Raw genomic sequence first — 12999 nt, 5'->3', positions numbered from 1 at the left:
GTGTGTGCTTCTATATTTACATCTAACACACAGGTGAGTGGGTGGCTACTTCTGTGTGTAGTGGTACAGAAAATGAAGAGCGACGAGTGTGTGAGGATTGGTGGGTGGCTGGTGACACTCCTCAAAAACTGATTCCCTGTGTTGTAACCCATAGAGATGTACAGCATGGAAACAAACCCTTCTGTCCGACCCATCCATACCAACCAGATATCCCAACCCAATCTAGTCCCACCTGCCAGCACCTGGCCCTTATCTCTCCAAACCCTTCCTATTCATATACCCATCCAAATGCCTCTTAAATGTTGCAATTGTACCAGCCTCCATAACTTCCTCTGGCACCTCATTCCATACACGTACCACCCTCTGTGTGAAAAAGTTGCCCCTTAGATTTCTTTTATATCTTTCCCCTCTCACCCTAAATCTATGCCCTCTAGGTCTGGACTCCCAGACCCCAGGGAAAAGACTTTGCCTATTTACCCTATCCATGCCCCTCATAATTTTGTAAATCTCTAAGTCACCCCTCAGCCTCCGACACTCCAGGGAAAACAGCCCTAGACTGTTCAGCCTCTCCCTGTAGCTCAAATCCTCCAACCCTAGCAGCATCCTTGTAAATCCTTTCTGAACCCTTTCAAGTTGCACAACATTTTTCCGATAGGAAGGAGACCAGAATTGCACACAATATTCCAACAGTGGCCTAACCAATGTCATGTACAGCCGCAACATGACCTCCAACTCCTGTACTCAATATTCTGACCAATAAAGGAAAGCATACCAAACGCCTTCTTCACTATCTTATCTACCTGCGGCTCCACTTTCAAGGAGCTATGAATCTGCACTCCAAAGTCTCTTTGTTCAGCAACACTCCCTAGGACCTTACCATTAAGTGTATAAATCCTGCTAAGGTTTGCTTTCCCAAAATGCAGCACCTCGCATTTATCTGAATTAATCTCCATCTGCCACTTCTCAGCTCTTTGGCCCATCTGGTCCAGATCCTGTTGTAATCTGAGGTAACCCTCTTCGCTGTCCACTACACCTCCAATTTTGGTGTCATCTGCAAATTTACTAACTGTACCTCTTATGTTCGCATCCAAGTCATTTATGGAAATGATAAAAAGTAGAGGATCCAGTACCGATCCTTGTGGCACTCCACTGGTCACAGGCCTCCAGTCTGAAAAACAACCCTCCACCACTACCCTCTACCTTTGAGCCAGTTCTGTATCCAAATGGCTAGTTCTCCCTGTATTCCATGAGATCTAACCTTGCTAATCAGTCTCCCACGGGGAACCTTGTCGAACGCCTTACTGAAGTCCATATAGATCACAGCTACTGCTCTGCCCTCATCAATCCTCTTTGTTACTTCTTCAAAAAACTCAATCAAGTTTGTGAGACATGATTTCCCATGCACAAAGACATGCTGACTATCCATAATCAGTCCTTATCATTTCATAATCTGGAAAAATGACAGGAGCAGATCAAATGTTTCCTGAGAGGATTAAACTTCAGTCAGTGCTCTCATCTGGAAGACAAAGAGCCTGCTGTGAAGCTCTGCACAAGTTACCCAGTTAGTCAGAGTCTGAGGATGGTGACACTTGCTGGGCAGATACCAATTCTCAGTTCACAATTGTTCCAACTCTCCACTCACATCTTTACTGATTTTCATCTGCATCCAGCAGCTGCTGCAGCTTTTCCCTGTCATCAGCTTGTTTCAGATTAGACCAGACTCTTCTCTGCTGCCTCCTTGACACAGTGGTACATTAAAGCTCAATTACATGAGGCAGTGGAACAAGTCCTGAACAGATATTGTTATCAGCTGCAGCTGTTGTTTCTCAGCAGGTCAACATATAATTCATTGCACTCCCTCTCTCACTGGAATTAAAATGCATCATAATAGTTCAGAACTATGTCCCAGACCAAAACCTGCCTTTTACTCCCCAGACCTAACACCCATTCCCCACAACCGCTCCTCCTCAAGCTCTAGCCCCGAATATATCTCAGAATTTTACAGCACAGATGAAAGCCATTCAGGCCAACAGGTTCCCTCATTGTTTATTCTCCACGACGATCTATGCACCCCATTTCATCTTACCCCATCAACACATTTCTCTATTTATTTCTTTCGCTATGTTTATTCAGTTTCCTCAGTCTATGCTATCTGCTTCAACTAATCCCTGTGGGATTTGAGTGGTGCTGGAAAAGCACAGCAGGTCAGGCAGCACCTGAGAAGCAGAGAAATCGACATTTCGGGTAAAAGCCCTTCATCAGGAATTGCCTGAAATGTCGATTTTCCTGCTCCTTGAATGCTGCCTGACCTGCTGTGCTTTTCCAGCACTACTCTAATCTTGACTCTAATCTCCTGCATCTGCAGCACCCACTTTCACCTGCTCCCTGCAGGAGAACGTTTCATACTTTATCACTTTACACTTACAGTGATTTACCCTAAAATCAATCAGCTTTCATAATTTAAAGATTTCTGTCAGGACACCCCTTGGTACAATCACAAATTGGAGTGACCCTAAATTACAGAGATCACAGTAACTTTGCTCCCATCTGATGAAGAGATGCTCACCTGTCCAGCAGGTATACGTCCTGGCCACCAGGCAATTGCAGGCTCCCGCATTCCTCCTTCAAATGTTGTCTCCTTTCCACACAAGAACGGACCATTACTCCCACCTACAGCAAAACAAATCTCAACATAAACTAACTGCAGGATAACCACTTTAGCTGCTGACACATTGATAGTAATAATTGTTTTCATGTAACATCCTTGAGTGCTGTGACTATCTACAGATGATACAAATACCTCAGCAAGGGGCCCAGCAATCACTTCCCTAGCTTCCCACAGAGTTCTAGGGTACACCTGATCAGGTCCTGGGGAATTTTCCACTTTTATGCGTTTCAAGACATCCAGTACCTCCTCCTCTGTAATATGGACATTTTTCAAGATGTCACCATCTATTTCCTCACATTCTATATCTTCCATGTCCTTCTCCACAGTAAACAATGATGCAAAATACTCATTTAGTATCTTTCCCAACCCTGCGGCTCCTCACCTAGGCCGCCTTGCTGATCTTTGAGGGGCCCTATTTTCGCCCTAGTTACCCTGTTATCCTTAATGTATTTATAAAAAAACCCTTTGGATTATCCTTAACCCTATGTGCCAAAGCTATCTCATGTCCCCTTTTTGCCCTCTTGATTTCCCTCTTAGGTATATGCCTACGACCTTTATACTCTTCCGAGGATTCACTCTATCTCTCCTGTCTACACCTGACATATGCTTCCTTCTTTTTCTTAACCAAAACCTCAATTTCTCTAATCATCCAGCAGTCCCTATATCTACCAACCTTTCCTTTCACCCTGACAGGAATATACTGTCTCTGGACTCTCATTATCTCACATTTGAAGGCTTCCCATTTTCCAGCCATCTCTTTATCTGCGAATATCAACTTTTCGATCTGGTCTACCCTTTTCCACCACTATTTTAAAACTAATAGAATTATGGTGACTGGTCCAAAAGTGCTCCCCTACTGACACCTCAGTCACCTGCCCTGCCTTATATTCCAAGAGTAGATCAAGTTTTGCATCTTCTCTCATAGGAGAAAGTGAGGACTGCAAATGCTGGAGATCAGAGTCGAGAGTGTGGTGCTGGAAAAGCACACCAGGTCAGCAGTATCCGAGGAGCAGGACAATCGACGTTTCGGGCAGAAGCACTTCATCAGGAATTCTTGATGAATTCCTGATGAAGGGCTAATGCCCAAAACTCCGATTCTCCTGCTTTTTGGATGCTGCCTGACCGGCTGTGCTTTTGCAGGACCACACCATCTCTCGTAGGTACATCCACAGTACTTGTGAGGGAAGAAATAAAAGAAAGAAAGATACTAAAAAAGGTAGAGATAGGGAATGGTGAGGCTGTAAAATGATTTGAAAAGAAGGATAAGATTTTTAAATTAAAGCAGAGCTCTTAAGAGACACAGACTATCCTGACCAAACTTCTGCGGCACACTTGCACATGGGCAGCAGAAGCCTTGTACAGGAGATTACTGACGGCCAAGGGTGGTGATGTTTGAGAATTGAGAGGTTGTTGAAGGTGGCAGATTGCAATTTGGTTTTGAGGATTGGCAGGGCTGAAAGATGTGTTTTTAGATAAGGAGAAGATTACATCTCATAGATAGAACATAGAACATAGAAAAATACAGCGCAGTACAGGCCCTTTGGCCCTCGATGTTGCGCCGATCCAAGCCCACCTAACCTACACTAGCCCACTATCCTCCATATGCCTATCCAATGCATGTTTAAATGCCCATAAAGTGGGAAAGTCCACCACTGCTACTGGCAGGGCATTCCATGAACTCACGACTCGCTGAGTAAAGAATCTACCCCGAACATCTGTCCTATACCTACCACCCCTTAATTTAAAGCTATGCCCCCTCGTAATAGCTGACTCCATACGTGGAAAAAGGTTCTCATGGTCAACCCTATCTAAACCCCTAGTCATCTTGTACACCTCTATCAAGTCAAACCTAAACCTTCTTTTCTCCAATGAAAACAGCCCCAAGTGCCTCAGCCTTTCCTCGTACGATCTTCCTACCATACCAGGCAACATCCTGGAAAACCTCCTCTGCACCCGTTCCAGTGCCTCCACATCCTTCCTATAGTATGGCGACCAAAACTGCACACAGATGCTGCCGCACCAGAGTCTTATACAACTGCAACATGACCTCAGGACTCCGGAACTCAATTCCTCTACCAATAAAAGCCAGTACGCCATATGCCTTCCTCACCGCACTATTTACCTGGGTGGCAACTTTCAAAGATCTGTGTACATAGACACCAAGATCCCTCTGCTCATCCACACTACCAAGTATCCGACCATTAGCCCAGTACCCCATCTTCTTGTTACTCTTACCAAAGTGAATCACCTCACACTTAGCTACATTGAACTCCATTTGCCACCTTTCTGCCTAGCTCTGCAGCTTATCTATATCCTGCTGTAACCTGCCACATCCTTCCTCACTGTCAACAACTCCACCGACTTTCGTATCATCCGCAAACTTGCTCACCCAACCTTCGAGCCCCTCCTCCAGATCATTTATAAAAATGACAAACAGCAATGGTCCCAAAACAGATCCTTGTGGAACACCGCTAGTAACTGTACTCCAAGATGAACCTTTACCATCAACTACTACCCTCTGTCTTCTTCCATCCAGCCAATTCCTAATCCAAACCTCCAACTCACCCTCAATGCCATACCTCCGTATTTTTTGCAGTAGCCTACCATGGGGAACCTTATCAAACGCCTTACTAAAATCCATATACACCACATTTACCGCTTTATCCTCGTCCACCTCCTTAGTCACCTTCTCAAAGAATTCAATAAGGTTTGTGAGGCACGACATACCCTTCACAATACCATGCTGGCTATCCTTGATCACATTATTCCTATCCAGATGTTCATAAATCCTATCCCTTAAAATTCTCTCTAAGACTTTGCCCACAACAGAAGTGAGACTCACCGGCCTATAGTTATCCCTACTCCCCTTCTTAAACAAGGGAACCACATTTGCTAGCCTCCAATCTTCTGGCACTACTCCTGTAGACAACGAGGACATAAAAATCAAGGCCAATGGCTCTGCAATCTCCTCCCTTGCTTCCCAGAGAATCCTAGGATAAATGCCATCAGGCCCAGGGGACTTATCTATTTTCACCCTTTCCAGGATTTCCAACACCTCTTCTCTACATACCTCAAAGCCATCCATTCTACTTATTTGTGACTCGGTACTCACATCGACAACAATGTCCTGTTCCTGAGTGAATACTGACGAAAAGTATTCATTCAGTGTCTCCCCAATCTCTTCAGCCTCCACACGCAACTTCCCACTACTATCCTTGACTGGACCTATTCCTACCCTAGTCATTCTTTTATTCCTGACATACCTATAGAAAGCCTTTGGGTTTTCCCTAATCCTACCAACTAAGGACTTTTCATGTCCCCTCCTTGCGGCTCTTAGCTCTCTCTTCAGATCCTTCCTGGCTACCTTATAACTCTCAATCGTCCCAATTGAACCTTCACGCCTCATCTTTACATAGGCCGCCCTCTTCCCTTTAACAAGGGATTCCAATTCCTTATTAAAACACGGCTCCCTCACACGACCCTTTCCTCCCTGCCTGACAGGTACATACTTATCAAGGACACTCAATAGTTGCTCCTTGAACAAGCTCCACATATCAATTGCGCCCTTCCCTTGAAGCCTACTTTTCCAAGCCACGCATCCTAAGTCGTGCCTCACCGCATCATAATTTCCCTGCCCCCAGCTATAACTCTTGCCCTGCAGTGCACACTTATTCCTCTCCATCACTAGAGTAGAAGTCACCGAATTGTGGTCACTGTCCCCAAAGTGCTCACCTACCTCCAATTCTAACACCTGGCCTGGTTCGTTACCCAGAACCAAATCCAGTATGGCCTCACCTCTTGTTGGCCTGTCTACATATTGTGTCAGGAAACCCTCCTGCACACACTGGACAAACACCGACCCATCTAACGAACTCGAGCTATAGCTTTCCCAGTCAATATCTGGAAAGTTAAAGTCCCCCATAACAACCACCCTATTACTTTCACTCTTCTCCTGAATCATCCTCGCAATCCTTTCTTCTACGTCTCTAGGACTATTAGGAGGCCTGTAGAAAACTCCTAACAGGGTGACGTCACCTTTCCTATTCCTAACCTCAGCCCAAACTACCTCAGATGGTGAGTCTTCATCCATCGTCCTTTCCACCGCTGTAATACTATCTTTGACAAGCAATGCCACACCTCCCCCTCTTTTACCCCCACCTCTGACCCTACTAAAACATTTAAACCCTGGAATCTGCAACAGCCAATCCTGTCCCTGTTCTACCCATGTCTCCGTAATAGCCACAACATCGAAATCCCAGGTACCAACCCTCGCTGCAAGTTCACCTACCTTATTTCGTATACTTCTTGCATTGAAGTATACACACTTCAAGCCACTTTCCTGTTTACAGGCACCCTCCTTTGAGATTGATGCCATGTTCCTAACCTCCCTACACTCCAGGTCCTGCACCCTAAAGCTACAGTCTGGGTTCCCATGACCCTGCAGAGTTAGTTTAAACCCCCCCAAAGAGCACTAGCAAACCTCCCCCCAAGGATACTGGTGCCCCTCAGGTTCAGGTGTAGACCATCCTGTTTATAGAGGTCCCACCTTCCCCAGAAAGAACCCCAGTTATCCAGATACCGGAATCCCTCCCTCCTGCACCATCCCTGTAGCCACGCATTTAATTGTTCTCTCTCCCTGTTCCTCGACTCTCTATCACGTGGCACGGGTAACAAACCAGAGAAAATAACTCTGTTTGTTCTAACTCTGAGCTTCCAACCTAGCTCCCTGAAAGCCTGCCTAACATCCTCAGCCCTCTTCCTACCTATGTCGTTGGTGCCAATGTGGACCACGACTTCGGGCTGCTCCCCCTCCCCCTTAAGGACCCAGAAAACACGATCAGAGACGTCACGTACCCTTGCACCTGGGAGGCAACATACCAAACGTGAGTCTCTCTCGCCCCCACAAAACCGCCTATCTGTGCCCTGAACTATTGAGTCCCCAATAACTATTGCTCTGCTCTTCTCCACCCTTCCCTTCTGAGCAACGGGGACAGGCTCCGTGCCAGAGGCCTGAACCTCATTGCTTATCCCTGGTAAGTCCCCCCCCCCCCCCCCCCCCCCCAACAAGTATCCAAAACAGAATACTTGTTCTGAGGGGAATGGCCGCAAGGGGTCCCTGCACTGGCTGCTTCCTCCCAGTCCCCCTCACTGTCACCCATCTATCTGCAATCTTTGGAGTTACTACTTCCCTAAAGCTCCGATCTATGACCCCCTCTGCCTCCCGAATGATCCTAAGTTCATCCAACTCCAGCTCCAGTTCCCTAACACGGTCTTGGAGGAGCTGGAGATGGGTGCACTTCCTGCAAGTGTAATCAGCAGGGACGTCCATGGCATCCCTCACCTCAAACATGTTGCAAGAGGAACATTGCACTGCCTTCACTGCCATCCCTCTAAAAGTAACCTTTCAAAAAAAAAATTAGGTCCAAGAATAGAACAAGCGAAATGCAGCACTCACCTACTTACCACAACGGGTCTTATTATTAGGTTAGAGGAGGAGGGCGGGTGGGAGGCACTACCTCTGTAGTGCCTCGGGTTCCTCTCCTGCGCGCTTTTATAGGGAAAAAAACCTACCCAGGTAAGCTTGCGCTACACCAGCTTCCGGGTCCGCTCCGCGCTTTTTTAAAAAAAAAACTTTCAAATTTAAACCGTTAAACAAACGTCACCGAGCCTTCAAGCAGCCACTGCCAAACAGCCCTTACCTGCTCCGCTGAGAGAGTATGTGTTCAGATACAGCAGGTAACCTAGGCAGCCCAGACATCAGGTTTGAGACCAAAATTATTCTGTTTAAATTAAACATGTAACTCACCAAACTAGGGATATTGTTGAAGAGAAAGTGAGGATTGCAGATGCTGGAGATCTGTGGCACTGGAAAAGCACAGCAGGTCAGACAGCATCCGAGGAACAGATCACCACCCCCCACCTCATCCCAGATCCAACCCTCCAACTCTGCTCCGCCCTCTTGTACTGTCCTTCCTGTCCATGTCCCTTCCCACCTAACCGCACTCCACCCCCAACCTATCACTACTACCCACCCACCTGCATCTACCTATCCCCTTCCCAGCCACCTTCCCCCCAACCCCACCCTCCTAATTATTTCAGCCCTCTTTCCCACTCTCCCACGCTCCTGATGTCGGGCTTATGCCCGAAATGTCGACATACTGGGCGGCATGGTGGCACACTGGGCAGCATGGTGGCACAGTGGTTAGCACTGCTGCCTCACAGCGCCAGAGACCCGGGTTCAATTCCCGCCTCAGGCGACTGACTGTGTGGAGTTTGCACGTTCTCCCTGTATCTGCGTGGGTTTCCTCCGGGTGCTCCGGTTTCCTCCCACAGCCCAAAGATGTGCAGGTCAGGTGAATTGGCCATGCTAAATTGCCCGTAGTGTTAGGTAAGGGGTAAATGTTGGGGTATGGGTGGGTTGCGCTTCGGCGGGGCAGTGTGGACTTGTTGGGCCGAAGGGCCTGTTTCCACACTGTAAGTAATCTAATCTAATCTAATCTAATCTCCTGCTCCCCAGATGCTCCCTGACCAGCTGTGCTTTTCCAGCGCCATACTTTTCGACGTGGGATATTGCTGAGTGTTCTTTGTTCTTGAATTATTATGCAAGTTACCTTGTAACAAATTGGGAAATCTTGTAAAGATTTGGTAAATTAACTTCAATATTTATAATTTGGAGATGCTGGTGTTGGACTGGGGTGTACAAAGTTACAAATCACACAACACCAGGTTAAAGTCCAACTGGTTTACTTGAGCAACGCTCCTTCAGCAGGTGGTTGTGGAGTACACAATTGTAAGACACAGAACTTATAGCAAAAGTTTACAGTGTGATGTAACTGACTCCTATACACAGACATGCACACAGACACTCACACACACTCCTACAGACACACACACTCCCACACTCCCAACACTCTCACATGCACCCTCTCACAGACTTAAACCACTTTACACTCTCATACACATATAAACTCTCTCACAGACAGCCACAACCCTCCACCCTGGACACACACACACATGCACCCCCACAGACACACACACACTCGGACATGCATCCTCTCACAGACTTAGACATTTTACACACACACACATATACACTCTCTCTCACAGACACTCACAAACCCCCACCCCAGACACACACACACACATGCACACATACACATTTATGTTTGTGGAGTGATTTGTACTTGCAGAGTTACATTATACTTTGCTTAAAAACTGCATGAATCCATGTAAGACTGTTAACTCACATTATGGCACAGACAGGGAACATAGGGGGCTAACACCTTCAACATCTTATCTGCGCTGACACCAATTGTTACAGTTAACCTGAGAATGTAACTTTAAAAAAAAGTTTTATGATTTACATACGAAAGCAGTGAAACTATCATGGTCATTCTAACAAATGAGAGACTTAACAAACAATCAAGGTATTTTTCAATGTCTAATTTTGGTTATATTTGGCACAAATACCTGAGGAGTGATGAGGAGATCTGAAATACACGAATATCAATATCTTTAATAGTGAATTTGAAATACACTTGAAGTGAAAAATATTTGCAGGGTCCCTCAAAAAATCAGCAAGGCATCCTATGTGTGGAGCCGCAGGAGATGGAGGAGATACTAAACAAGTATATCATTGTTTACTGTGGAGAAGGACATGGAAGATATAGAATGTGGGGAAATAGATGGTGACATCTTGAAAAGTGTCTATATTACAGAGGAGGAAGTCCTGGATGTCTTGAAACGCATAAAAGTGGATAAATCCCCAGGACCTAATCAGATGCACCTTAGAACTCTGTGGAAAGCTAGGGAAGTGATTGCTGGGCCCCTTGCTGAGGTATTTCTATCATTGAAAGAGCACATGGAGTAGGACCAATTGAAGAGCTCTAAGAGTCAGCACAGGCATGATAGGCTGAATTTCGATATGATTCGATAAGAAACATGAATTGTCATAACTATGGATGGAGTGACAGGCACCTCTTTCAGTGGACTACTTATGTTTCCTACCTATCACTAAATGAACCCACCTTGATTGGGGGCTGAGATGAGTGCAGCTCCATTGTCTGATGTGAAAAACACAAATGTGTTGTTGGCGATATTTTGGGTGTGCAGTTGCTGTTGGATTTTCCCAATACTGTCATCTATCTCGCGGACTGCATCCCCATACCTGGAAATAGTCCAAACACAATGTTACAATGCAAAAAACAAACCACTGTAAACAGCACCTATTTCACAATTTACAATGATAGTTGATTAAATTAAACTAGTGGTTTTTATTTGCTTAGAGAGTGCCCAGTAAATAGTGAAACTGCCACCATGTTCTGAGAAATCCATATGTTTCTTTGCAAACTTCACACATTCTCTCGACATGGAGGTCAGTGCATCTACTCAACTCTCGGGAGTTTATGTGTGATTGTCTGAGCTAAGGCACAGAGACTCCAAAGGATGCAGTGGAGGGAGTACCGCTGGCTTTTAACCAGCTACAACCATTAATCTGGCAAATGCACAGATGGGGTGAAGGTTAAATGTTGGCCCAGCATGCACCAAACTGTGTTAATCTGCAGGAATATCTGAGTCATGCAGAAAGTATCTTAAACCATCGTGTCAAATCTCATCCTCAGTTTACTGTATCACAAGATCAGATCAATAAGCCTGTCACAGAAAGCTAATTGGTTACAAAAGCCCTGGCAACCACACACCTACAGTCTTAACCATAATAAGCTTAGCAATGCCACTGTTTAGAACAGAATGCACTGACCAGTACTTACAAGCCTCTCTGACTTGTTCCCAGGAAAGATCTTGATGCATAGACTGGTGCATGTGTTGCATCAACAGCCCAATAAAGGAGGAAGTTTTGCTTCTTGGCAGCCTGTCGCCCGATAAATTCAATTGCTTCCTGCGCATCCAAGAGAAACATCATTAAAAAACTGACAGAACCACAACATACCAGACAATCTGCAGGAGAGTGACTGACCCTCACACTGCCCTGAGACTCCAGCACAGGGACTGACCCTCACACTGCCCTGAAACACCAGCACAGGGACTGACCCTCACACTGCCCTGAGACTCCAGCACAGGGACTGACCCTCACACTGCCCTGAAACTCCAGCACAGGGACTGAACCTCACACTGGTCTGAGACTCCAGCACAGGGACTGACCCTCACACTGGTCTGAGACTCCAGCACAGGGACTGACCCTCACACTGGTCTGAGACTCCAGCACAGGGACTGACCCTCACACTGCCCTGAGACTCCAGCACAGGGACTGACCCTCACACTGCCCTGAAACACCAGCACAGGGACTGACCCTCACACTGGTCTGAGACTCCAGCACAGGGACTGACCCTCACACTGGTCTGAGACTCCAGCACAGGGGCTGACCCTCACACTGCCCTGAGACTCCAGCACAGGGGCTGACCCTCACACTGCCCTGAGACTCCAGCACAGGGACTGACCCTCACACTGGTCTGAGACTCCAGCACAGGGGCTGACCCTCACACTGCCCTGAGACTCCAGCACAGAGACTGACCCTCACACTGCCCTGAGACTCCAGCACAGGGGCTGACCCTCACACTGCCCTGAGACTCCAGGTACAGGGACTGACCCTCACACTGCCCTGAGACTCCAGCACAGGGACTGACCCTCACACTGCCCTGAGACTCCAGGTACAGGGACTGACCCTCAAACTGCCCTGAGACTCCAGGTACAGGGACTGACCCTCACACTGCCCTGAGACTTCAGCACAGGGACTGAACCTCACACTGCCCTGAGACTCCAGCACAGGGACTGACCCTCACACTGCCCTGAGACTCCAGCACAGGGACTGAACCTCACACTGCCCTGAGACTCCAGCACAGGGACTGACCCTCACACTGCCCTGAGACTCCAGCACAGGGACTGACCCGCACACTGCCCTGAGACTCCAGCACAGAGACTGACCCTCACACTGCCCTGAGACTCCAGCACAGGGGCTGACCCTCACACTGCCCTGAGACTCCAGGTACAGGGACTGACCCTCACACTGCCCTGAGACTCCAGCACAGGGACTGACCCTCACACTGCCCTGAGACTCCAGGTACAGGGACTGACCCTCACACTGCCCTGAGACTCCAGGTACAGGGACTGACCCTCACACTGCCCTGAGACTTCAGCACAGGGACTGAACCTCACACTGCCCTGAGACTCCAGCACAGGGACTGACCCTCACACTGCCCTGAGACTCCAGCACAGGGACTGAACCTCACACTGCCCTGAGACTCCAGCACAGGGACTGACCCTCACACTGCCCTGAGACTCCAGCACAGGGACTGAACCTCACACTGCCCTGAAAC

General features: G+C 47.3%; 1 protein-coding gene across 1 annotated transcript in view; it reads right to left on the bottom strand.

Annotated features, from left to right (window-relative positions):
- The window catches only part of galns (galactosamine (N-acetyl)-6-sulfatase), a 127080-nt gene that overhangs the window by 46156 nt on the left and 67925 nt on the right, over nt 1–12999 (bottom strand). The window contains exons 7-9 of the mRNA XM_087995660.1: nt 11437–11564; nt 10696–10835; nt 2567–2670 (exon numbers count right to left, since the gene is read on the bottom strand). Coding sequence (XP_087851786.1) covers nt 2567–2670; nt 10696–10835; nt 11437–11564 — 372 coding nt within the window. The remainder of the gene's footprint in view (nt 1–2566; nt 2671–10695; nt 10836–11436; nt 11565–12999) is intronic.

The sequence above is a fragment of the Chiloscyllium plagiosum genome, unplaced genomic scaffold (assembly GCF_037043375.1).
Source record: "Chiloscyllium plagiosum isolate Xiang-an unplaced genomic scaffold, Cpla_swu_hap1 HiC_scaffold_17, whole genome shotgun sequence".
In the NCBI taxonomy this organism is placed as follows: domain Eukaryota; kingdom Metazoa; phylum Chordata; class Chondrichthyes; order Orectolobiformes; family Hemiscylliidae; genus Chiloscyllium; species Chiloscyllium plagiosum.
The sequence above is the reverse complement of the archived record's forward strand: the minus strand, read 5'-3'. Positions and strand labels throughout refer to the sequence as shown.